At 46.5% G+C, this 18,874-nt stretch overlaps 5 protein-coding genes across 5 annotated transcripts; 4 read left to right on the forward strand and 1 right to left on the reverse strand.

Annotated features, from left to right (window-relative positions):
• Positions 1 to 644: 644 nt before the first annotated feature.
• On the forward strand, positions 645 to 6,566 carry BHQ10_003749 (uncharacterized protein; the record flags this gene model as incomplete). The annotated part of the gene is made up of 7 exons (XM_040876039.1): positions 645 to 764; positions 918 to 1,976; positions 5,383 to 5,600; positions 5,714 to 5,847; positions 5,903 to 6,055; positions 6,136 to 6,462; positions 6,520 to 6,566. The coding sequence occupies 7 exons, from the start codon at positions 645 to 647 to the stop codon at positions 6,564 to 6,566; spliced, it is 2,058 nt and encodes a 685-aa protein (XP_040732253.1).
• Positions 6,567 to 8,440: 1,874 nt separating this feature from the next.
• BHQ10_003750 (uncharacterized protein) lies at positions 8,441 to 10,465 on the forward strand (the record flags this gene model as incomplete). The annotated part of the gene is made up of 4 exons (XM_040876041.1): positions 8,441 to 8,503; positions 8,555 to 8,662; positions 8,734 to 9,065; positions 9,115 to 10,465. 4 exons carry the CDS (start codon positions 8,441 to 8,443, stop codon positions 10,463 to 10,465), a joined length of 1,854 nt encoding a protein of 617 aa, XP_040732254.1.
• Positions 10,466 to 11,227: 762 nt separating this feature from the next.
• On the reverse strand, positions 11,228 to 12,097 carry BHQ10_003751 (uncharacterized protein; the record flags this gene model as incomplete). Its single annotated transcript, XM_040876042.1, has 1 exon — positions 11,228 to 12,097. The coding sequence occupies one exon, from the start codon at positions 12,095 to 12,097 to the stop codon at positions 11,228 to 11,230; it is 870 nt and encodes a 289-aa protein (XP_040732255.1).
• Positions 12,098 to 15,203: 3,106 nt separating this feature from the next.
• Positions 15,204 to 15,497, forward strand: BHQ10_003752 (uncharacterized protein; the record flags this gene model as incomplete). Its single annotated transcript, XM_040876043.1, has 1 exon — positions 15,204 to 15,497. One exon carries the CDS (start codon positions 15,204 to 15,206, stop codon positions 15,495 to 15,497), a length of 294 nt encoding a protein of 97 aa, XP_040732256.1.
• Positions 15,498 to 16,697: 1,200 nt separating this feature from the next.
• Positions 16,698 to 18,406, forward strand: BHQ10_003753 (uncharacterized protein; the record flags this gene model as incomplete). The annotated part of the gene is made up of 2 exons (XM_040876044.1): positions 16,698 to 16,901; positions 16,973 to 18,406. The coding sequence occupies 2 exons, from the start codon at positions 16,698 to 16,700 to the stop codon at positions 18,404 to 18,406; spliced, it is 1,638 nt and encodes a 545-aa protein (XP_040732257.1).
• Between the last annotated feature and the right edge of the window lie 468 nt (positions 18,407 to 18,874).

An 18,874-nucleotide genomic window follows, 5' to 3' on the forward strand; every position in this document is an offset into this window, starting at 1 on the left:
GCAAAGAAGCAGGTATATTGGATTAGAAAATGTTGTGAGCAATGCAAATTTTGAATTTTAGAACTTATAAATGGCTGGCAATCATTTCAACTATATATACCCACCCCCAACATGATGACATACTTGCAACGAAGTTTTCATCGATGCTTTGGGAAATATGTCCCTGAAAGGTTTCATGGTACGTCAAACCTGGAGACAAATATAGCAAAAGATCTCCCGGACCATATAAAAAAATACTTCTGCCTGAGATATTTGGTAGACTCAGCCAATTGAAGTTCACTGATAGACTCAAGAAGCAAGCCAGAGGGGCGCTTCTATTGGGAGCCATAATGATTTGCGTGTCCATGGATAGGGTTATTGCTAGATGGAACGAATACGCGACGATTTGCCCAAAATGGGTGGAGTATCAATGCTAGGCAACAAAATTCGGAATTACGAGGCGTGACATATATCCAAAGTGTACTCCGTGAAAAAATAAGTCAGAAAAGATTACTTCAAGATACAGGTAAGTCAAGTCTTGACTTGGAGTTTAAGAGGCTCGAATAGAGGAGAATCGATATCAACTCCACTTTCGTTAGCCAATCGGGACATGATAAAGTACGAATACGCTGAAATTTCCTTCTTAAACCAAAATCTTCAAAAACATGCACATCGTCGACCAAATGAAGGGACAATCCTCGGACGATAAACCAAGCAAGTCGGTACGACGGTCGCATCGAAAATCACGCGCAGGATGTGGGAACTGCAAGAGGCGGCGCATAAAAGTGAGTTCAAAGTGTCCAATGATCCTGCCGTTTCATTTTTCAAATTCTGCCCAAAGCTGATATTGATGAATATCGCTGTTCATCATAGGAGGAGCCTCTTCTACATGAGGCAAAATGAACTACGACGAAATTACTAATCGTTTACCCTTATAGTGCGACGAGAAAAAACCCGTCTGCTCCAATTGCACGGACCGTGCCCTTGATTGCACATTTTCTATTGACAATGCTGAACACTCTTCGACAAGTCTGCCAGAAACAAGATCTCGGTTTCGACCGTACACATTTCTACATCACGGCTTCAATGAGAATGACGAGAAAGGAACTTCTAGCGTCGATGAAGAATATCACGTAGTCTCGACGCACTCCGTCGGCGTGCAATGCAATTTCGACGTCCCTTCCACGCGATACATCTCCATAGATGATCTACACCTTTTCCATCATTTCGCAATTTCTACATACGATACTATAAGTGACGATGCCAGCAGCCGTGAACTCTGGCAGGTCCATGTCCCTCGATGGGGTATGGACTTTCCCTCTATTCAACATCTCATCCTTTCCATTTCTGCACTACACTTGGCTTATGACTTCCCCAATCGGCAAGTTGAGTACGTGCGAAAAGCGGATGAGCATTTCACATTTGGGCTGCAGTCGGTGACTGCTGTGTTGGGGTGCCTCAATAGTCGGACATGCCAGCAAGTTTACATCTCGACTACATTGATTTGTTTTGTCTACTTTGGGCGAGGGCCGAGAGTTGGGGAGTATCTTGTGTTTGGTGACCATGGTCTGTCCGAATGGAAGGTGCTCATGAACGGGGTCAGATCGATCGTAGAGTCACATCGGAGCGAGGTATTCACTGGAGTTTTAGAACCAAAGCCTCAGCCTCTAGCACCCATTGTCGAGTTGTCGTTAGAGCGGAGTGAGATGGACAGTCACATAGCACAGCTACAAGAAATACGGACGCTGGTTCGGCAAAAGTTGCAACGAGAAAGTGATGTCACCATGTACGACAGTGTTATCGACGACCTAATTACGGTTATGAATGAGGTTCACAATAAGCGATCGATTCGGTGGCCACCAGTGGGCTTGATGCAACTACTCATAGGGTGGGTATACCGACTGCCGGACGCATTCGTGAAACAGCTCGAACGAAAAGAGCCAACGGCTCTGGTGATTCTGGCCTACTGGGCTATGCTTTTGAAGTACATGCAAACGGTATGGTTTATGAAGGGATGGGATGTCCATGTCATGGGGGGTATTAGGGATTCTATACAACGTCAGTTTCATAGGTGGATTGAGTGGCCGATGCAACAACTGGGGATGGCTTAACACCAGTGTACTATCATACCAATTACGACACTTCTATCCTACTGCTGGAAAACAACAATGATATCTCTGGCAAGTGTCCATTCAATCTGAAGAGTCTCAGTATCGCAGCGGGAGCTTGACGTGCTCCTTCATTTCCGTGACCAAACAACCTTATCCTCGTCCATGTAAACCGTCTCCAGTATGAATATAGTCGACTCCACAGCAAACTAGTAGGAATCAGAAGCTCCGAACGTTAATTTAATTGAACCTGGTCAGTGCTAAGCTCATTCGAACAATACCGGTATTCGTCGCGGGTTGAAAGTATAATGAAGACTCTAAGTCATTGCATAAGGCTGACATATTGAGCTACAAATACTATGGAATGACATATTCAAGGACGTGGACAACAGTTTCGTTGATAAGACATATCCACGTCAATATCAAGAAAGGTGGCCAGGTTCTACGGACTATGGAGCAATGTCCGATTCAATCAGACGAAAACCAACAGCAACAATCTAGTACAACAATGTCCACCATGCGATAGAGACGGCCTGCTTAACAGGCCCATTATTGTCCCCGATTTTGTTCAAACTTTGCCGTCCTCGAGCAGGGAACCAGCTCCGTCGCCACCATCGCACGTGGTATTTTAAATAGATTATGGGGTCGATAGGTCGATAGTAGCTCCTACGGTGAGAATAGACGACGACAGATCCGGGTAAGCCGAGSGAGCCGTTTCGACGGCTGGGGTCAGTAGACAATGGACAAACATCCATCACAAGGACGAATGCTTGAAGAGTTCGAGTATCAGTCTAGCAAAAAGCTTCCAGAAAAGTATTATCGAACACGCGCAGAACGCGAAGAAATCAACTCATCCAAGACTTTCATCATAAGTCAAGAACCATGATGTTGGCACACGTGTTGCTAGGATGAAATCCTAATTGCTCGCTAACGAAAGCTTGGACGCGTTCGGGAATGTTGGAGGCGTTATAAAGTCAGCTTAGACTCATGATGGCATTTACTTGGGACTAGTTTCTGCACTGTACTTTACGGCACTCATTTTGATCATCAAGGTTCGGAGATCGGAAGTCGGGGGCAAGTACGTACTTGTAGCAAGTAGTACTAGCAACTTATCGTCAAAGCGTGCCTTTTTTTTTTCAATTTATGCATATCAATCCTTCTCGCTCGTATTGACCTTCTCAGGAAGGAGCTAGTACGCAGATAGTGCCAGGTACGTAACTTATGTAAAAGCTGCTCCTTCTTGAGAATAGCGTACATGTACTAGTACTCCATAGAAGGTTCGTGCGCGGCGATTTCGTACGCGATGAGGCTAGCAAATTGATGAGCCATAGTTCGACTCGGGGATTCTGACCTCATATAGTCGACGGCCTTGAAGTCGAGTACGTAGTGATCGGTCTCGATTGAGTATCCGATGATAAGCCTCAAGCAAGGAATTTCAGTATCTGCTCCTAACCGATTTGTTGGGCGATCTTGGCTTTGCGTGAGAGCTCAAACCTAATACATGAAGGTTAGATTTGTGCTCAAGCTGTATATTTTGTATGCAGTCTGCTGATGCTAATTTCCAAATCGACTCCGTATGCGATACACGTGAGCATTGACGACTCGACTTCAATCTAATCTCTGATTCCCCTCACACACTAGAGACGTCAGCCTACATACGCGTTTGCGCCTTGGCCTAGTAGGCCACATAGTACATCGAGATGAGCCCTGGGACTTTTGTCCGAGTTTTACTGCGGAATAACGTAGCATCGTCCCATCGGCAGAGCCCTAAGGACCACGTGTTTCATACAAAGGCTTCTGGAAGGGCGTCGGGTTGGGAATCCTTCGCGTCCCACCCGTTCCACGCTTTGAGCTTCTCCTTGGCTTGCATTTGTTATCGACGTCGTGTTTGCTTTTTACTATACATACATATGTAGTACATTGTAGTACGTTGTACCCGTACATAAAATAAGTTTCGTGCGTTTATGCCAGAGGCTAATGGACTGATCTTCGGCATGTCACTGCAAGTGTCAGGTGGTGTCATCATCGAGAGACAATCCATTTTCCACGTGTTGGTAAATGACTGAGGGCCCCCGGTTCATCGGTTGGATTAGCTCGGCCACAGTAACTAGTATACTAGTTGATTGTATACGTAACGGGGCACGGAGTACGGAACAGTCCGTGATACCATCCATTCGAGAACCCTATCCTTCATCGAGTCTTCGGAGGCTCGCTGCATAGCATACCTAGGTAAAGCGTTGCCCAGCCAGACATAGGACCCCTGGGCTCGACTCGGCTAAGCATATATTGCAACTTCGTACTGCGGAGGAAAATAGCATGTGTTTTCACCACATTCATGTGCCAAGCACTATGTACGAGACGAGCTAGGACTGACGCGGACATGATGCCGGTGATGCTATGTACCTGTACTTCGGCTTCAGGCTACCTGCGGATGAAATGGAATCAGTCTGGAAGTTGGTGCAGGAGGGTGGCTTTTACGGTTGTGGGTCCCGTACCAAGCTTTTGTCGACAGCCAATCGATCGAGCACGTTGCGGCAATGCAGCCCATAAACCCAACAGCGTGGAAATAGCCGGGTCCGTGCTTTTTGCAAGTGGGGCTCATTTCCAGCTGAATCACATGCGCTAACCCGCATCAAGACTAGACCATGTCTATAGCCGCTCCAGGCGATCTGGCAGTACCGCGCCTTGTGGGGACCCGGAGAGCCAATCGAAGCCCCGCAATGGTCTCTTGGGGGGGTACTCCTCGTGATTCGCTTGTGCTCGTTGCAGGCATCCTTGTAGACTGAGTAAGTCATGGCTTTTTTCGTTCTTGGCCTGTCACGACACAGCTCATACCATAGCTCCTGCGTGTGCAATTGCAATGTGGTGGCTGATGTTTTCTTATTCCTCCTCTTGTTATCGTCGCGCTGCCATACCTCACTAGTACAAGACCGTTGCCCTCCATCTCAACCTCGAACGCTTGCTCCCCCTCTCGAATAATCAAATTCACTTCTCTCACGGAGACAGATTTCAGGTACCAGATACAAAAGCAAAAACAGCGTTTCAACTAGAGGTGCCACAGTCCGTCGAGGCAAAAGCCAGAACCAAGCGGATTCATACACAAAATAATGCCATAATATCGCGCTACCCGATTCGACTATTTTCTACCGTTTCCACTTTCCAAATCGCTTCCTCTGGCGGGAGCCACATTTAAGAGTTACATCACCTAATTATATATAAGTTTACATGCTTGCGCAACTCGACGCCACGTCGAGGTTTTTACTCTCTGGAAAGCATGAATACAGTGGTCTCCCAGGATTTCGAAGATTGGCCCGAATGGCCTCTTCGTGATACGCGATACATGAGTTACGGATCGACCGCCACCGAGGACTCGGAGGCCAGCCTCTTGTCTATCAGCAGATTTCAACCGCCACCGAGTCCGACGACTTCGATCTCGCCTACTGTGAGCGACAAGGGAAAAGCGTCGCCTCCAGTGGATGTTGTGCGAGTGAATCTGAGTCCGGCCGTGACAATGTATGTGTCCTATTCGTCGTACTCGTCCTACAACCCTGGATATATTCGTACTACATTGATGTTGGGATATAAAGAGGGAGATTTATTAACAAAGCCATCGGGCGCCGTTGCAGATCCTTTGTCCGAAAGACTCGTTTGTTTCGCATGCAATATTCGCATATCGATATTGTCAAAGAACTCAACGGAACGCTCAAACATTTAGTCCTTGGAGGCTCGAATGGATCGCATAGCACCTTTTTACATGACTGTGAGTGACACCCGGTCAGATAAACAAATAAAACCGCATACTGAGAAGTGAACAGTTTCGGGCACTCGACTTCCAATTCCGCACCTAGAATATCCTCGTCTGTCGGAAGACACCCCGCACCGAGTATCGTTTCTCGATGAGCAAACAGTTCAAACCGCCAATACACAATTCACCACACAACTTTCATATACTTTCGATCACTGGGATGGTGAGTCAACACATTACGCCATTACGGCCATTTTACGGCTGGAACTTGGCCAATATTGACCTCTATTAACACGCTTATAGACTGCGTCCGATTCCAGGAATTACTTCTATCCTCCAAACTCGTCTTCATCGCCGGTATAGCCGAGGCCAAATCTAAAGGCCGCGGCGAGGAATGCATCAGCCAAAACCTACGACTCTTACGCGGACGGCACGAGAGGTTAACACTCCTCTTCTTCGCGAATTCGCAACGAAAAGAACGAAAACGATACGTATCTGTGCCATTGAACTGCATCGACAAGATCGATGTGCCCAAAAAGACCAGCAAGCCCGTGTTGCTGTATCTGCGGCCAAACTTTGAAATTCTGGCTGAGATGAAGGTGCTATATTTCCACTTTTTGGATGATGACGGTAAGTTTGCATTTAAAGTTTCTCGACCGGAGAATCGAATTGCTAATTCTTGTACAGAGCGAAAGAAATTTGGCGAAATCATCGCACACCACATCGAGCGGTAGACAGTCTCGTATCGCACTTTTTTCTTATTATTGTTTAATACTTTGCATGGCGTTTCAGGGTTGACGTTGGTCTTGCATCGTGGCGTTCTTTTACTATCTTATTGTTTTCATAGATAACCCAATACCCATCACGCAATGCATGAATCTTATTTCTACCATGTTTCGGTTGATCTCTTGTCGTGCGGTACCGAATGAATCGCAATTGATCATCAACCCTACTTTCCATTACGAGGAGGACTGTGCAGCGTGAACCAGACGGACATCATATGTATCAACAATTGGATCACAGGTACATTCAGTGTTGAGTGAACCTAGATACTACGTACGTACTGCGGTCTATATCATCACATATTATGCTCAGGAAGTGCTTCCGTATGGTCAGACCACCTGCTACTGCATAAAATAAAATGGCCGATCCCTGTTGTCCGGCAAATGCAGGACTTCGTACTAACTACTACGTAGTAGGCTAGAGGGGTTGAGCTTGGACGTGACAGAGAAATGCATACTATGCCGGATATAGTTAGGACTCTTCAAAGGTGGACTCTGGGCCAGTGGGTAGTGGGCTCTTAGAGGGAGCCACGGTTCTGGACCTTCTGGTTTAAGGTCTTTTCTCCGTTGGCGTTCTCATGTTGCCAATTGCTGAGAGACAATGCACAGACGGAGCAATTCCGTCGCGAGTTGTACGAATTCATCTAACAAAATCAAAGCAAAGAACTCACGACTAGGCACATATCAAGACATTGGCAAGCAATAACTTAGCAGGCTTATGTACTGCCAGTAACTGGTTCACTTACACGCGGTAAAATCGGCTTATTCATGAATCATTCAAACCCCTAGTGCTGTTAGGCTGTTAGGCAGTTAGTAGTGTTAGGACACGCTAGGTCTCTCGGCCCAGTTGATAGGGCAGCCCGTTCCGGGACTCGGCGGGCGGAGGGTTAAGCAGCCGGCACGTGTATCGACCGCAAAGTCTCGCTGGTGAAGGTGGTGAAGTCTGGGGCCAGCCACCATTTGTTTTCTTCATCTTTTTCTTTTTCCCCTGTTCGCCGCATTTCGTAATGGGAATTAGGTCGTGGTTCACCGGGGCATTGGCATATGCAACATCTGGTGTTTGCGTATACATAGCCGAGACGAGATGAGATTAAGGAACAACCTGGAAGATTTTGGACTCGTGGAGAGCACACTTTCAGGGCGTGGCCTCTACGGAGTAATCTCGAGTAATTAACTTATAACATAATAATCCTGCAGTGTGGATCTGGAGGTCTTACTTGCACGACACCACTATCGATCGAATCGTTACTAGAGTAGGCACGGAGTACGCACTATTAGTATCGATACGATCAATGTATGCCACCCTATGGAGTCACCCGTACAAGGCCATGGGCCGACTATGGATCCCGCACTTTTCTTTTATTCTAGTATATCACGTAGAGAAATTACCCACTTCTACGCCCACGAATAAGATCCAGAGCACAATCACAAAATGCGATCCATGACCAATGACATCCGGCAACAATAAGGTCTGCCACTGGTTGGAGCATTTGGCATGGCACCGGTGCGGGCGAGAACCCTAGTATAGAATCGCATGGGCTAATGGCAATACGTGCGTAGTGTAGCATGATACATATAACATCGACTAGGTACCTTCTAGCTGCATGTCTAATTAGTTACTATTATTTTCTCAACTGCTACAGTACAGTGATGGTGGCGATTTGAGTCGAGATTTTGCTCTCCTCTTCCCCTCTTACTCATTACTTCATACCTCGAACATAGTCAATATAATCACCACGCTCGATTTCCAGCATTCGCTATTCTTGAGCAGCCCGCTATTCACAATTCGATAAAAATCACAGCGGATTAACGGAAAATCGCCCATCATGGGCCGAATGATGCATCGGTTATACAAAACCGACAGAGCCCGCGATTTCGACCATGAAACTGTACGCTTACCATCCACATGCCAGACTTCAAAAAACTAACACCATACCAAGGATCGCTATGTGCGCATGCAACAGATTTACGAAACTATCGACCGTCAAAAATATCAATGGGTCGTTGTTCTCGTCGCCGGCGTCGGTTTTTTCCTCGACGGATACACCGTAAGTGTTCCCTTATCGGTAAATTTTGACAAGCTTTAAGCATTCGCTGATGTCTCTTTTTGATTTGTTAGTTATTCGCGAGTAACATCGCCCTGCCCATGATTCAATACGTATACTGGCACGACGAAACCAGCTCTAGAAAAATGACGTTCATCAACATCGCGACGCTCGCTGGCACGTTTGTCGGTCAAATCACTTTCGGGTTCTTGGCGGATAAGAGGGGCAGGAAGAGGATGTATGGCGTTGAATTGGTGCTTTTAATTGTGTCTACTCTCGGAGTCACGATGGCGTCTACCGGCGCAAACAATAGTATGAGCATTTATGCGTGGTTGATCTGGTGGCGCATTGCTACTGGTGTTGCGGTGGGCGCTGATTATCCTTTGAGCGCCGTGATCACATCGGAGTAAGTTTTTCTTCGTCCTACAAGCGAAGAGAGGATACTGACAGTATAGATTTGCTCCAACCAAACATCGTGCCCGCATGTTGGCCTCGGTCTTCTTCATGCAGCCCCTCGGCCAATTGGCCGGTAACATAGTCGCCCTCATTGTGGTCGCCGCGACCCGCAGCCGAGTCAACTCAGACACCGTCCGCGCAGTCGACATTATGTGGCGCTGGGTCATTGGCATCGGCGTCATTCCCGGCGTGGTTGCATCTCTGTTCCGATTCGCGATCCCCGAAACACCCCGTTACTTGCTCGATATCGACAATGATCCCATCAAAGCTGAGTTTGATGCTACCACTTTGTTTGGGAATGATCAGCAACATGTCGAGATGGGTAGCGAGTTTGATGCGCCGTGGGATGGCACTACGCTCCCCAAAGCGGCCTCTTTCTCTTCCTATGCAAGTGCCGGTGGCGTTAGCGCATCCATCGACGACGCGGGCAGTATCACGCCTAACACGGAGTACACACTGCACCCACCAACCTTCCAATCCCACTGGCGCGTTGTCTGGCACGATGTGGTGTACTACTTCTGGAAAGAAGGCAACTGGCGAACCTTACTCGGCACATCAATTGCATGGATGCTACTCGATTTCGGATTCTACGGTATTCAGCTCTCGAACCCGCAATTTTTGGCAAAGACTTGGGGGAACCTGGAGCTTAACGGTGTCGCACCATCTTGGAAAACTACAACCGACCCCAACGAATCCATCTATTCATCTTTTCTGCAAACATCAGTCGAGGCAATGGTGATCTTGAATGCGGGCAGTGTTCTTGGAGGGTTGTTGCTTATCGTGTTTGCGCCGAAACTCAATCGCGTGCATTTGCAGAAGTATGGCTTTTTGGCATTGGCTTGCATGTTTATTGCCATGGGTGTCATGTTCATTACAGTCCATAAGGAAGGACCCGTGGCGATCGTGTTGTACATTATTGGACAGACGTTGTTCAACTTCGGTCCCAACGCAACGACATACATGCTCCCCGCCGAGCTGTTCCCAACCCGCTACCGCGCAACTTGCCACGGCATCAGCGCCGCATCTGGCAAATTGGGGTCGATTCTGGTCGAGCTATTCACAGTCTACTACAACATTGGTAGTACATCCACGGCTGTCAGCAGCACAGTTCGCTACGGTTGGATTTTAGTAGTTTTCAGTGCCGCTATGATCGTCGGGTCAATCGTGACTCATTTCTTGATTCCGTCCGTACAACAAAAGGGACGGCCTACGGGACGTGTGTGCAGTGACTTGTTCAACGAAAAGGAGAAGACGCTTGAGAGTCTTGCGCTGGGTCGGTTGGGAGAGAGCAGTCGGTATGCGGTGCGGAGGACGAGATCTGTACATCGGTTACCGACGCGGAGGTTTTAGATATACAATCTTTAATTTTCTTTCATTTATCTATAGTCTGCTCAGAAGACTTTCTCTTGAAAATATTTTTTACTGTCAATGTGTCATTGGTTCATGTTAATTGAATGGAGCAGGAATCGGGATGGTACAGGCGTTGGCGGCAGACATAACTATTACACTTATATATAATATTTTCTAAATATCCTGGAGGATTTTCTCTTTCACTTTCTGCTTTCTTCAGAGTCAGACTCAAAAACGGTATATGAAATCTATATGTAGACGCTGCACAGTAATCACATCGGATACGAGTTAGGGCTAGGGCTGATTTGACCAAGCCCTGATATCCATCAAAGGACAAGGAGCTGTTGCAAGACCTTGAGCACGGCTTGACGAATCAAACAAGAAACAAAACTCTAATGTGACGCAGACAGACTTTAATTACTTCTTATAAAACACACCAATACACATTTATATACTCACATACAGCAACTTATTGAAAAGTCGCTCAATTTTCATAGAAATGCCTTCGGTCTTCGTCAACTAAACGCCGTAGACAGAAAGATCACTCGTACTACCACCTACTGTCTCGCATGATTTATATTTAAGTCAAAAATAAGTTAGTAGTTGACATTTGAAGCGATCGAATAGATGTCTACATGGTGCCTGCAATATCCGACAGGTGGACAACTAGCATAATACCAGTCACAAAGAAGATGTATTTTTCCATGTACAAATTTATTGTATCTCCTTAAGCTAGGTATGATGCCGCCGACATCCAAATGCCTAGATAGCCAATCTCACTTTCAACTTGTCACCATTCACAATCTCATCCTTTCGCGCCAACAACTCTGGCATATCCCAAGTCACGCTAAGGTACCGCCCATTCAGCCACTGCTGCTTCTCCTGCGTCAACCATGCAAGAGAATCCCCCGCCAACTCAGGAGTATCAACAAGTACTTGTTGCATGTACTCCGGCATATTAGCCGCCAAATCCGTAAGGACACCACCGGGATGCACAGAGATAGCGACGACACCTTGCTCGCCGTATTCCTCGACAATAAACTCCGTGAATCTTATCACGGCTAGTTTCGAGATTTGATATCCAGACGCACCGCGACTCACCAAGTGAGCGCCGATAGAGCTGAGGTTAATGATTGTTTTCGTTTCGCTTTGGAGGACCAAGGGCAGAATAGCGCGGGTGACGAGGTAGAGACCCTTGAGATTGATTTCCCATGTCTTCCACCATTCGATTGGGTCACTTTCGGCAATCGGAAGCCATTTCTCGAGGTAGCCCGCGTTGTTTATGAGGATATCCACTTTTCCGACTGTCCTTTGTATTTCGGCGGCGGCATTTGCAACGCTCTTTTCGTCTGTGACTTCGAGGACGAGTTTGATGACGCGAGGTGATGCGCCAACTTCCTTGGCAGCAGCAATTATTTCGGTCTCGACTTCTGTTAGGCTACTTCGTGCGGCGATGATGATTGTTTCTGCGCCGGCTTTGGCGAATGAGATTGCTGTTGCTCGCCCGATCCCTTTGGAGGCACCGGTTATGAAAACCGTTCGGCCCTTGTGAGAAGCTTTTGCGACGGCAGGGTAGGTGTCATGGTGAAGGGTAGAGGTGAAGCTGAAGACTTCTGGATGCACTGGTGCCATATTTGCGATTCGTTAGGTATGTGTATATATGACTCGGTAAACTGCCAGCCCTGAGACGGATACCTTGGTATGTGACGTCAGATACCGAAATTTAAACGAAACACTTGCGTAAACGGGACGATCCTCGCGATATATACACATCAAACTTTTTTTTTTCTCGTGATTCAATCATGTATTTATAATCGCTCGGAGATAGTACGGAGATGAACATAAGAGCGCGCGGTGGAGACATGTCCGAGCAATCGTTGGTCCACTTCCAACATAGCAACATCGCTTCATTCCAAGTATCCCGGAATGTAATGACAAATCTCGTTGCCAAGTGTTCTCTGTTGGTCCTAGGTAGAATATACATCCGTATACAAACTCCGGGCCTGAACAAGCGTCATATGTTGCACCTCGGCCGATTTGAAATGTGCCCAGATGCATTGGAGCGTCCTGTACGGGAAGAGTGTTGATCTTCCCCATTTGGATAGCGATTCAATAAATGACCTCACGCTGCATTTCCTGCCGCATAAACAAGCAACTCAATCGTGAGTACCGCCATGATCTTTTGACGCTGTATTGGAATATCGGTTCTAGATCGGGCTCGATTTCGGTGTCGATATGCACATTTCCTGCGATTCCAAGGGCTTGTGGCGTGACAGAAAACGAGAAGTTTGTGAATGAGGATCGCGAAACATCAGCCACGTGGAGATGCTGTTATCAATGTGTCGCTGACTGAAACCATCGACGACTGTACAAATTCAACCACTATGTCAGCGTCCAGTCATGGATAAAGTGAAGTGAAATCACCACGCGAAATCTTCTGTCAAATTCAACCCAGGCTGGGTGAAGTCGCGTGCGGCTGTTCTAGTTCCCGTCAAGTGTGGCATAAAATGGGAGATAAGCATCCTGTTGACGTGCCAACAACGTTATCGACTTTCTGTTTTCATCGGTGGTCGCTTGAAACCGCATGGGTAAGCCTTAAGAACTTGACTAGGCGTGGTTTAATCGAAGCAATTCAGGTAGAAGAATGGCCAAGGTCGTCGCTCAGAGCTATAAACACGAGTGTACTGTATAATCAGAGGCTTTTGTTCCTAGGTCTTTGATTGCAATGGCCGAGTCGCATCTTTGTTCCGTCGCTGTTCTGGCTAAGGTCGGAACCTCAAAGTTGGTTGTAGTGGTGAAAAGCAGGTCGTGCAGGACAGGAGCGACTGAGATGATTTGAGTCAATGTAGTCAATATCTCAACCCATCGACGATACGGCCGCTGACCATCAGGATTTTTGCCGACATCGTGACGCTATTTACCTGAATGAGTGACACAGGCAACGTAGCAGCGTAGGAATCATATCAATATTGCATGATCCAATTCGGCAGCTGTTTTTGTGCGGCTCGACTGCCTAGACATTCAGTCGAATTTAGAAGGTGATTTGAGTACACCAGATATGTTTTCTAAATCTCCAATCTGTCTCGTGTATCCTGCGCAGGGTATGGACGTTGTAATCCAAGTTATTAACAGAGGAATCTTGTATCCGTGAATTTGAAGTAAGTCAAGGCAGATGAGGAAAAACATTACTTTGGCTGCGGAGAAGCTTGGTTTTCAGATCATCTGACCTTAGAACAGCCCACGTCAAAGTGACAAGGTAGACAGGATACGACCCATACTAGACGTCCGGGTAAGTAAAGAATGTGCAGTACTCGGCACTACTCTACAGCACCATTTCCTTTTGAAGCTACACTTCAGGCCCATTATGCAAATCAGACGCCCTATCACAGGACTGGGTCACGAGATTTCAGCCAAGGAGTCACGCCAGAACGCCGTTCCACACGGAGAACACGTCGACTATCTGAACTTGCCGTGCTTGGTGTTAAGGTCACACCCTGACTAGCACCTCATTGATTTCAAATCCCAGGGAGCAAGCTGAATCTCAATCGGGAAAAGAACGCGAGTCCACGCAAGTCCGCGTGAACAACTGCCCATTTCGAGACGTATCTGAGTTGCCATACGCACTAGGCCGCGTATCTCTCCAGTCTCTTGCACACATGCCAATTGATCAGTCCGGTCAAGAAGAAAAAGAGGCTGTAGTTGGTTATTTTTAACCAGTATGGATCGAGCTATGCCTGGAATGGCTTAGTGCATGGGATATCAATTTAAACACCAGACAAAGCTCGGATCCGCTGCTGATTGGCTGTCTTGCCCACATTTTCTGACGCTGTGATTGGTCTGCTCGCTTTATGACATCACTTCTTTGCAAGCCATACTCCTTTCGGTTGCCCTTTACCAGGATGGGTTAGCGCAAAGCGTGCCTGTTGATACCCTAATTTCTTCGCTTTTCGTTGCCCATGCAGCAAGACTGTCAGACAGAACCCTTCAATCCCACTTTACCTGGGTTGAACCGTGGCATCTTAACATTTCCCCTGCTTTAGCGTTCCTCTCGTGTTCAGCTGTGTGTCTAGAATGTGGCTCSTTCGGCCGTTACTCGTTGCCTGATTGGTGAGCAGGATGTCGGGCCTATGGTATTATACATTTTATGGGTGAAACACATGGGTCTAAGATAGAAGTGCGAAATCTGTGGCTTTAATGCGCTGGCTTGACTGTCTAGTCACTTCAGGGTTTGCATCGAGGATTTGTAATAAGTAGTGATTATGCCCTCTCTTCCTTCCACTTGTCCCTGAATTTCTTTCCTCTTTATCCTGCTTGAGCAGTTCCATCAATAAACTTCTTACACCTGAGTATCTTTGAACAAGTCACATTCATTCGCTTATTGTTCTTCACGTACACGACGCTATCGATAATATACGCACCAGTGATTTATCTGCCCCTTCGTTTGCCACGACAGTCTCCTAGCAACACTCTTGCTCGATCTTTCCGATTATACCACCAACATCCTCCAGAAGAGAGATCTAGCAATCCAGCTTATATATCCTGATTAGACAGCGCTACTCATCATCACTGTCACAAGCCGCTCCCTTTTCTCGGTTGTTCAGAAAAAAAGATCATAGAGCAGAGCGCGCAACCAAATACGTCAAATAACGGTCTGCCTCCCAACAAGAAGACTGAAGACTACATCAACAACATAGATACACTTGATCTCAAAAACCACAAAAAAAAAACAACCACAACAATGTCCTCAGATCAGATCGGCGGCCTCAGCGTGGGCATGGTCAACCTGATCGTTATCCTCGTCATCATCGGTACCGCCTTTCTCGCTTCTATGGGCTGGGGCTTTTATCGGATGTTTAAAGGAGGCGATATGAGTTTTGCCGGGCCCCAAGAACCAGGGCAAGATCAAACAAATTATATGCGGCAGGTACGATACCGCACGCGCTTAGGCATGTTTGCTGCCAGTCGGGAGGCGCTCAAGGCGGGTAGAGACTCGAAGATGACTGAAGATTTGGAGAGTTCCTATCACAATTAGACTACGTTTATCACTCACAAGATGAAGTAGCAACTCCAAATGTTCTATGTTCTCGACATGTTTACGAGCAATAATATCGAGGGGGGTTGGTGCAGGTACACCTATGCATCATGGTGTTTAGGAGTTATGCTATCAGTCACGGATTATCAGTTTTACCTAACCATCATCATTTTGTTTTTTTGTTCAATTACCGTATGCCACGGATTTCCTTTTATTTTCTTCTTACTCATGTATCTAAGTTAGACAACCAAAGTGCTACACTGTAACGACAATATCTTCCAATCATCAATACTTATCACCCCATTTAAGAAGACGAGGACTACTCCAGGTTATTTCCGTGTTTTATTGTACACCTTGACTGTTATGTTCGACGCATCTCATCGCAAGTATTACGGTGATGTCAGGATATCCAGGACTCCTTCACAGCGCGGCTTCGACCAGAGGCTTACCTAAACCTAATATTTATATTAACATGCTTAACTTCTTCCTCTGAGTATGGTACGATTGCGACAATTCGAAGTTTCAGATAACATCAGCCAAGATCCAGAAACTAGATTAGGATTCAAATTGACTAAAATTCGGTCAGTGTCCGTTATCCCAAGCCCCCAGCGAGATCTCATTACGCGGCAACTTTCGATTATACGTTGTACGAATGATACTTGATTTCATTCTGGGCCAAATCACAAAATCGGCTGCACTTGTCCAAGCGCTAAGGTTGGACCGAATCAAAAAGTAGTTTCATAATAGTCCAAGATTGGGTGCTCGAAATCGTAATAAGCCTATATATAAATAATCCTTTCGTTATATTGTCTCGTCTTTCATCAAATAATACAAACAAAACATGTTCAGGCCAGCGTCACATCATATACCAGTCCACAACGGAATTTATAACTTAAAAATATATCAGAAAGCTTGTTTAATATCAAGGCTGTTTTTAATTAAGACCTACAACCTGAATACTTGAACTATGTCTTTGCTTCGGGTGGAATTCGTTGATAATCGGGGAGTTGTTGAAGCCCTAGCCCTAACCCTATTTGGAGATGAAGTATATAATTTTGACCAATCAAACGACAGAGCTCGAAAGCTCTCACCGCCTCATATATTCTGCCACCGATTATGTTTTCTGCCACAAAAAGTTTCCTGTTCGTGATTTGACATTATTTTCCAGGCTGTCGAGAATTGAGCTGTGACGACAGGAAAATGTCGCTATACTACGATGCCTCGACAATTTTGACCTCATCACCCAACAATCAAGGTGGCTCTTTCAAATCGCGCATCTACAACTCCAAGTCTCTCAAAGCTTCCCCTGCGCAAATCTACGCCCTCGTGACAGAAGCCTCGAAATGGGATATTCTGCTCAAAGAAGTGATTGAAAATGCCGGAATACTTTCCTCGGAACCAAAGGTATGACCTTTCAAAGATATCCCATGCCCAGAAAGGATGCTAACTAACATCGAAGGGGGGTGCCTAAATAGTTAACGCCATTACTATGTCTACTTTTAACCCACGATTTCCTATTCAGCAAAAATGGAATTGCTACACCCGCATCTCACCCGCTTCGGCAAGCCATTGATAGACACAAGGTCCGACTGAAAGCAGAACTTACGAAAGCGCGAGTGCGCCGAAACTGTGCGTCGATTCCGGATCTACAATCTGCGATACTAGCGGAGAAGAGAGCGCTGCTTGGGCCGGATGAACTCACAGAGAGCATGTACCCACGGTGGGTGCGCATCAATAATATCAAGAGCACGCTCGATGCGCAAATGGAGACGGCGTTCAAAGATCATAAAAGAGTGGATCGACTGAAACAGCTGAACAGCGCGAACCAAATTTACGTTGATGCTCATATACCTGATCTCGTTGCTCTTGCACCGGGTACTGTAGACTTTTCATCGTCGAATACATATAAGAATGGAGAGATCATTCTGCAGGACAAGGCATCTTGTTTCCCTGCTTATCTACTTCTAGGAGATAAGGAGGATGCATGGGAGGGAGGGGATTTGATTGATGGTTGTGCTGCGCCCGGAAATAAAACTACTCATTTAGCCTCCCTTCTTGCGGCGCGACAGAAATATCACGGCAAGAAACAAACCGGCAAGTCGAAGATTATATCGATGGATGCATCGGCTCCGCGGTCGAAGATCCTTCAGAAAATGGTCTCCGTCGCCGGAGCGGATAAGCTTGTTACTGTACTTGCTGGACAGGACTTTTTGGCATTAGATCCAGAAGACGAAAGATTTGAGTCTGTGAGTGGTTTACTACTTGATCCGAGTTGTTCGGGCAGTGGTATTATTGGTCGTGACGACGTGCCCAAGCTGGTTCTTCCGGAGCAAGGCAAGACCTCTAAATCGTCAAATAGAGGGACCAAGCGCAAACGGCCTACAGAGGACGAAGTTGCGAAGCCCGACAACACTCAGAAAACGGATGAAGTGGATACAGAGCGCTTACTCAAGCTCTCAAATCTTCAGACACATATCGTTGAGCACGCGCTCAAATTCCCAGCTGCTACCAGAGTAACGTATAGCACGTGTTCCATCCACATACTTGAGAACGAATGCGTTGTCGAGAGGGTTCTCGCATCAGATATTGCCAGAAGAAGAGGTTGGAGGATTATGCGACGCGATGAGCAGCCGCAAGGTTTACAGAAATGGCGACATCGAGGAATAAAAAAGCATACCAACGGCAAGGTTACCAGTGATATAGCTGTTAAGCTGAGCGATGAGCAGATAGATGCATGTCTACGGTGTTGGCCGGGTGATGATGAGTGTACGGGTGGGTTTTTTGTGGCTGGATTCATCAGAGACGATGCTTTGGCTGAGGAATTGCCCGCTGCGGGAGAGGAGAATGGCGAAAGCCAGTATAAGAGTGAGGAGGAAGGCGACTCGGAATGGGAGGGATTCTCGGACTAATCATTCTTTTGAACGACTGTGTACTTGACCATATCTATTCTTTACTAAATGACGCCTCAGGCCGGATGATAAGGATTTTATATACCTAGAGAATAGCACTCATTTGATGGGCGCCATATTTCGCTTGAATCATCGCGAGACACCAGCTAAGATCTACCAGGAATCAGCAACAATGCCATCATTCATGCGGCTCGATGTACCAAACAACATTATGCTCAGAGTTTCAGAAAATATTAGATCGAATTATAGACGGTAAAAAATAATGTATGAACATGATTCATCGGACAAACGGCCCTCGTTCCCTCTGACGTCGAAACAAGAGTCATTATCCGATGTGCTACAACGGATCAAAGACCGGATAGCCCTAACTTAAGACCTCGAACAGGTATTACTCATACTCATAACTCTTTTTTAGACGAATTTTTGCTCCGCTTGTGTACTGTGATAAAGTAATGTTCCAGGTCGATG

This window comes from Talaromyces amestolkiae, assembly GCF_001896365.1.
Source record: "Talaromyces amestolkiae strain CIB chromosome Unknown scaffold6.1, whole genome shotgun sequence".
Lineage (NCBI taxonomy): Eukaryota > Fungi > Ascomycota > Eurotiomycetes > Eurotiales > Trichocomaceae > Talaromyces > Talaromyces amestolkiae.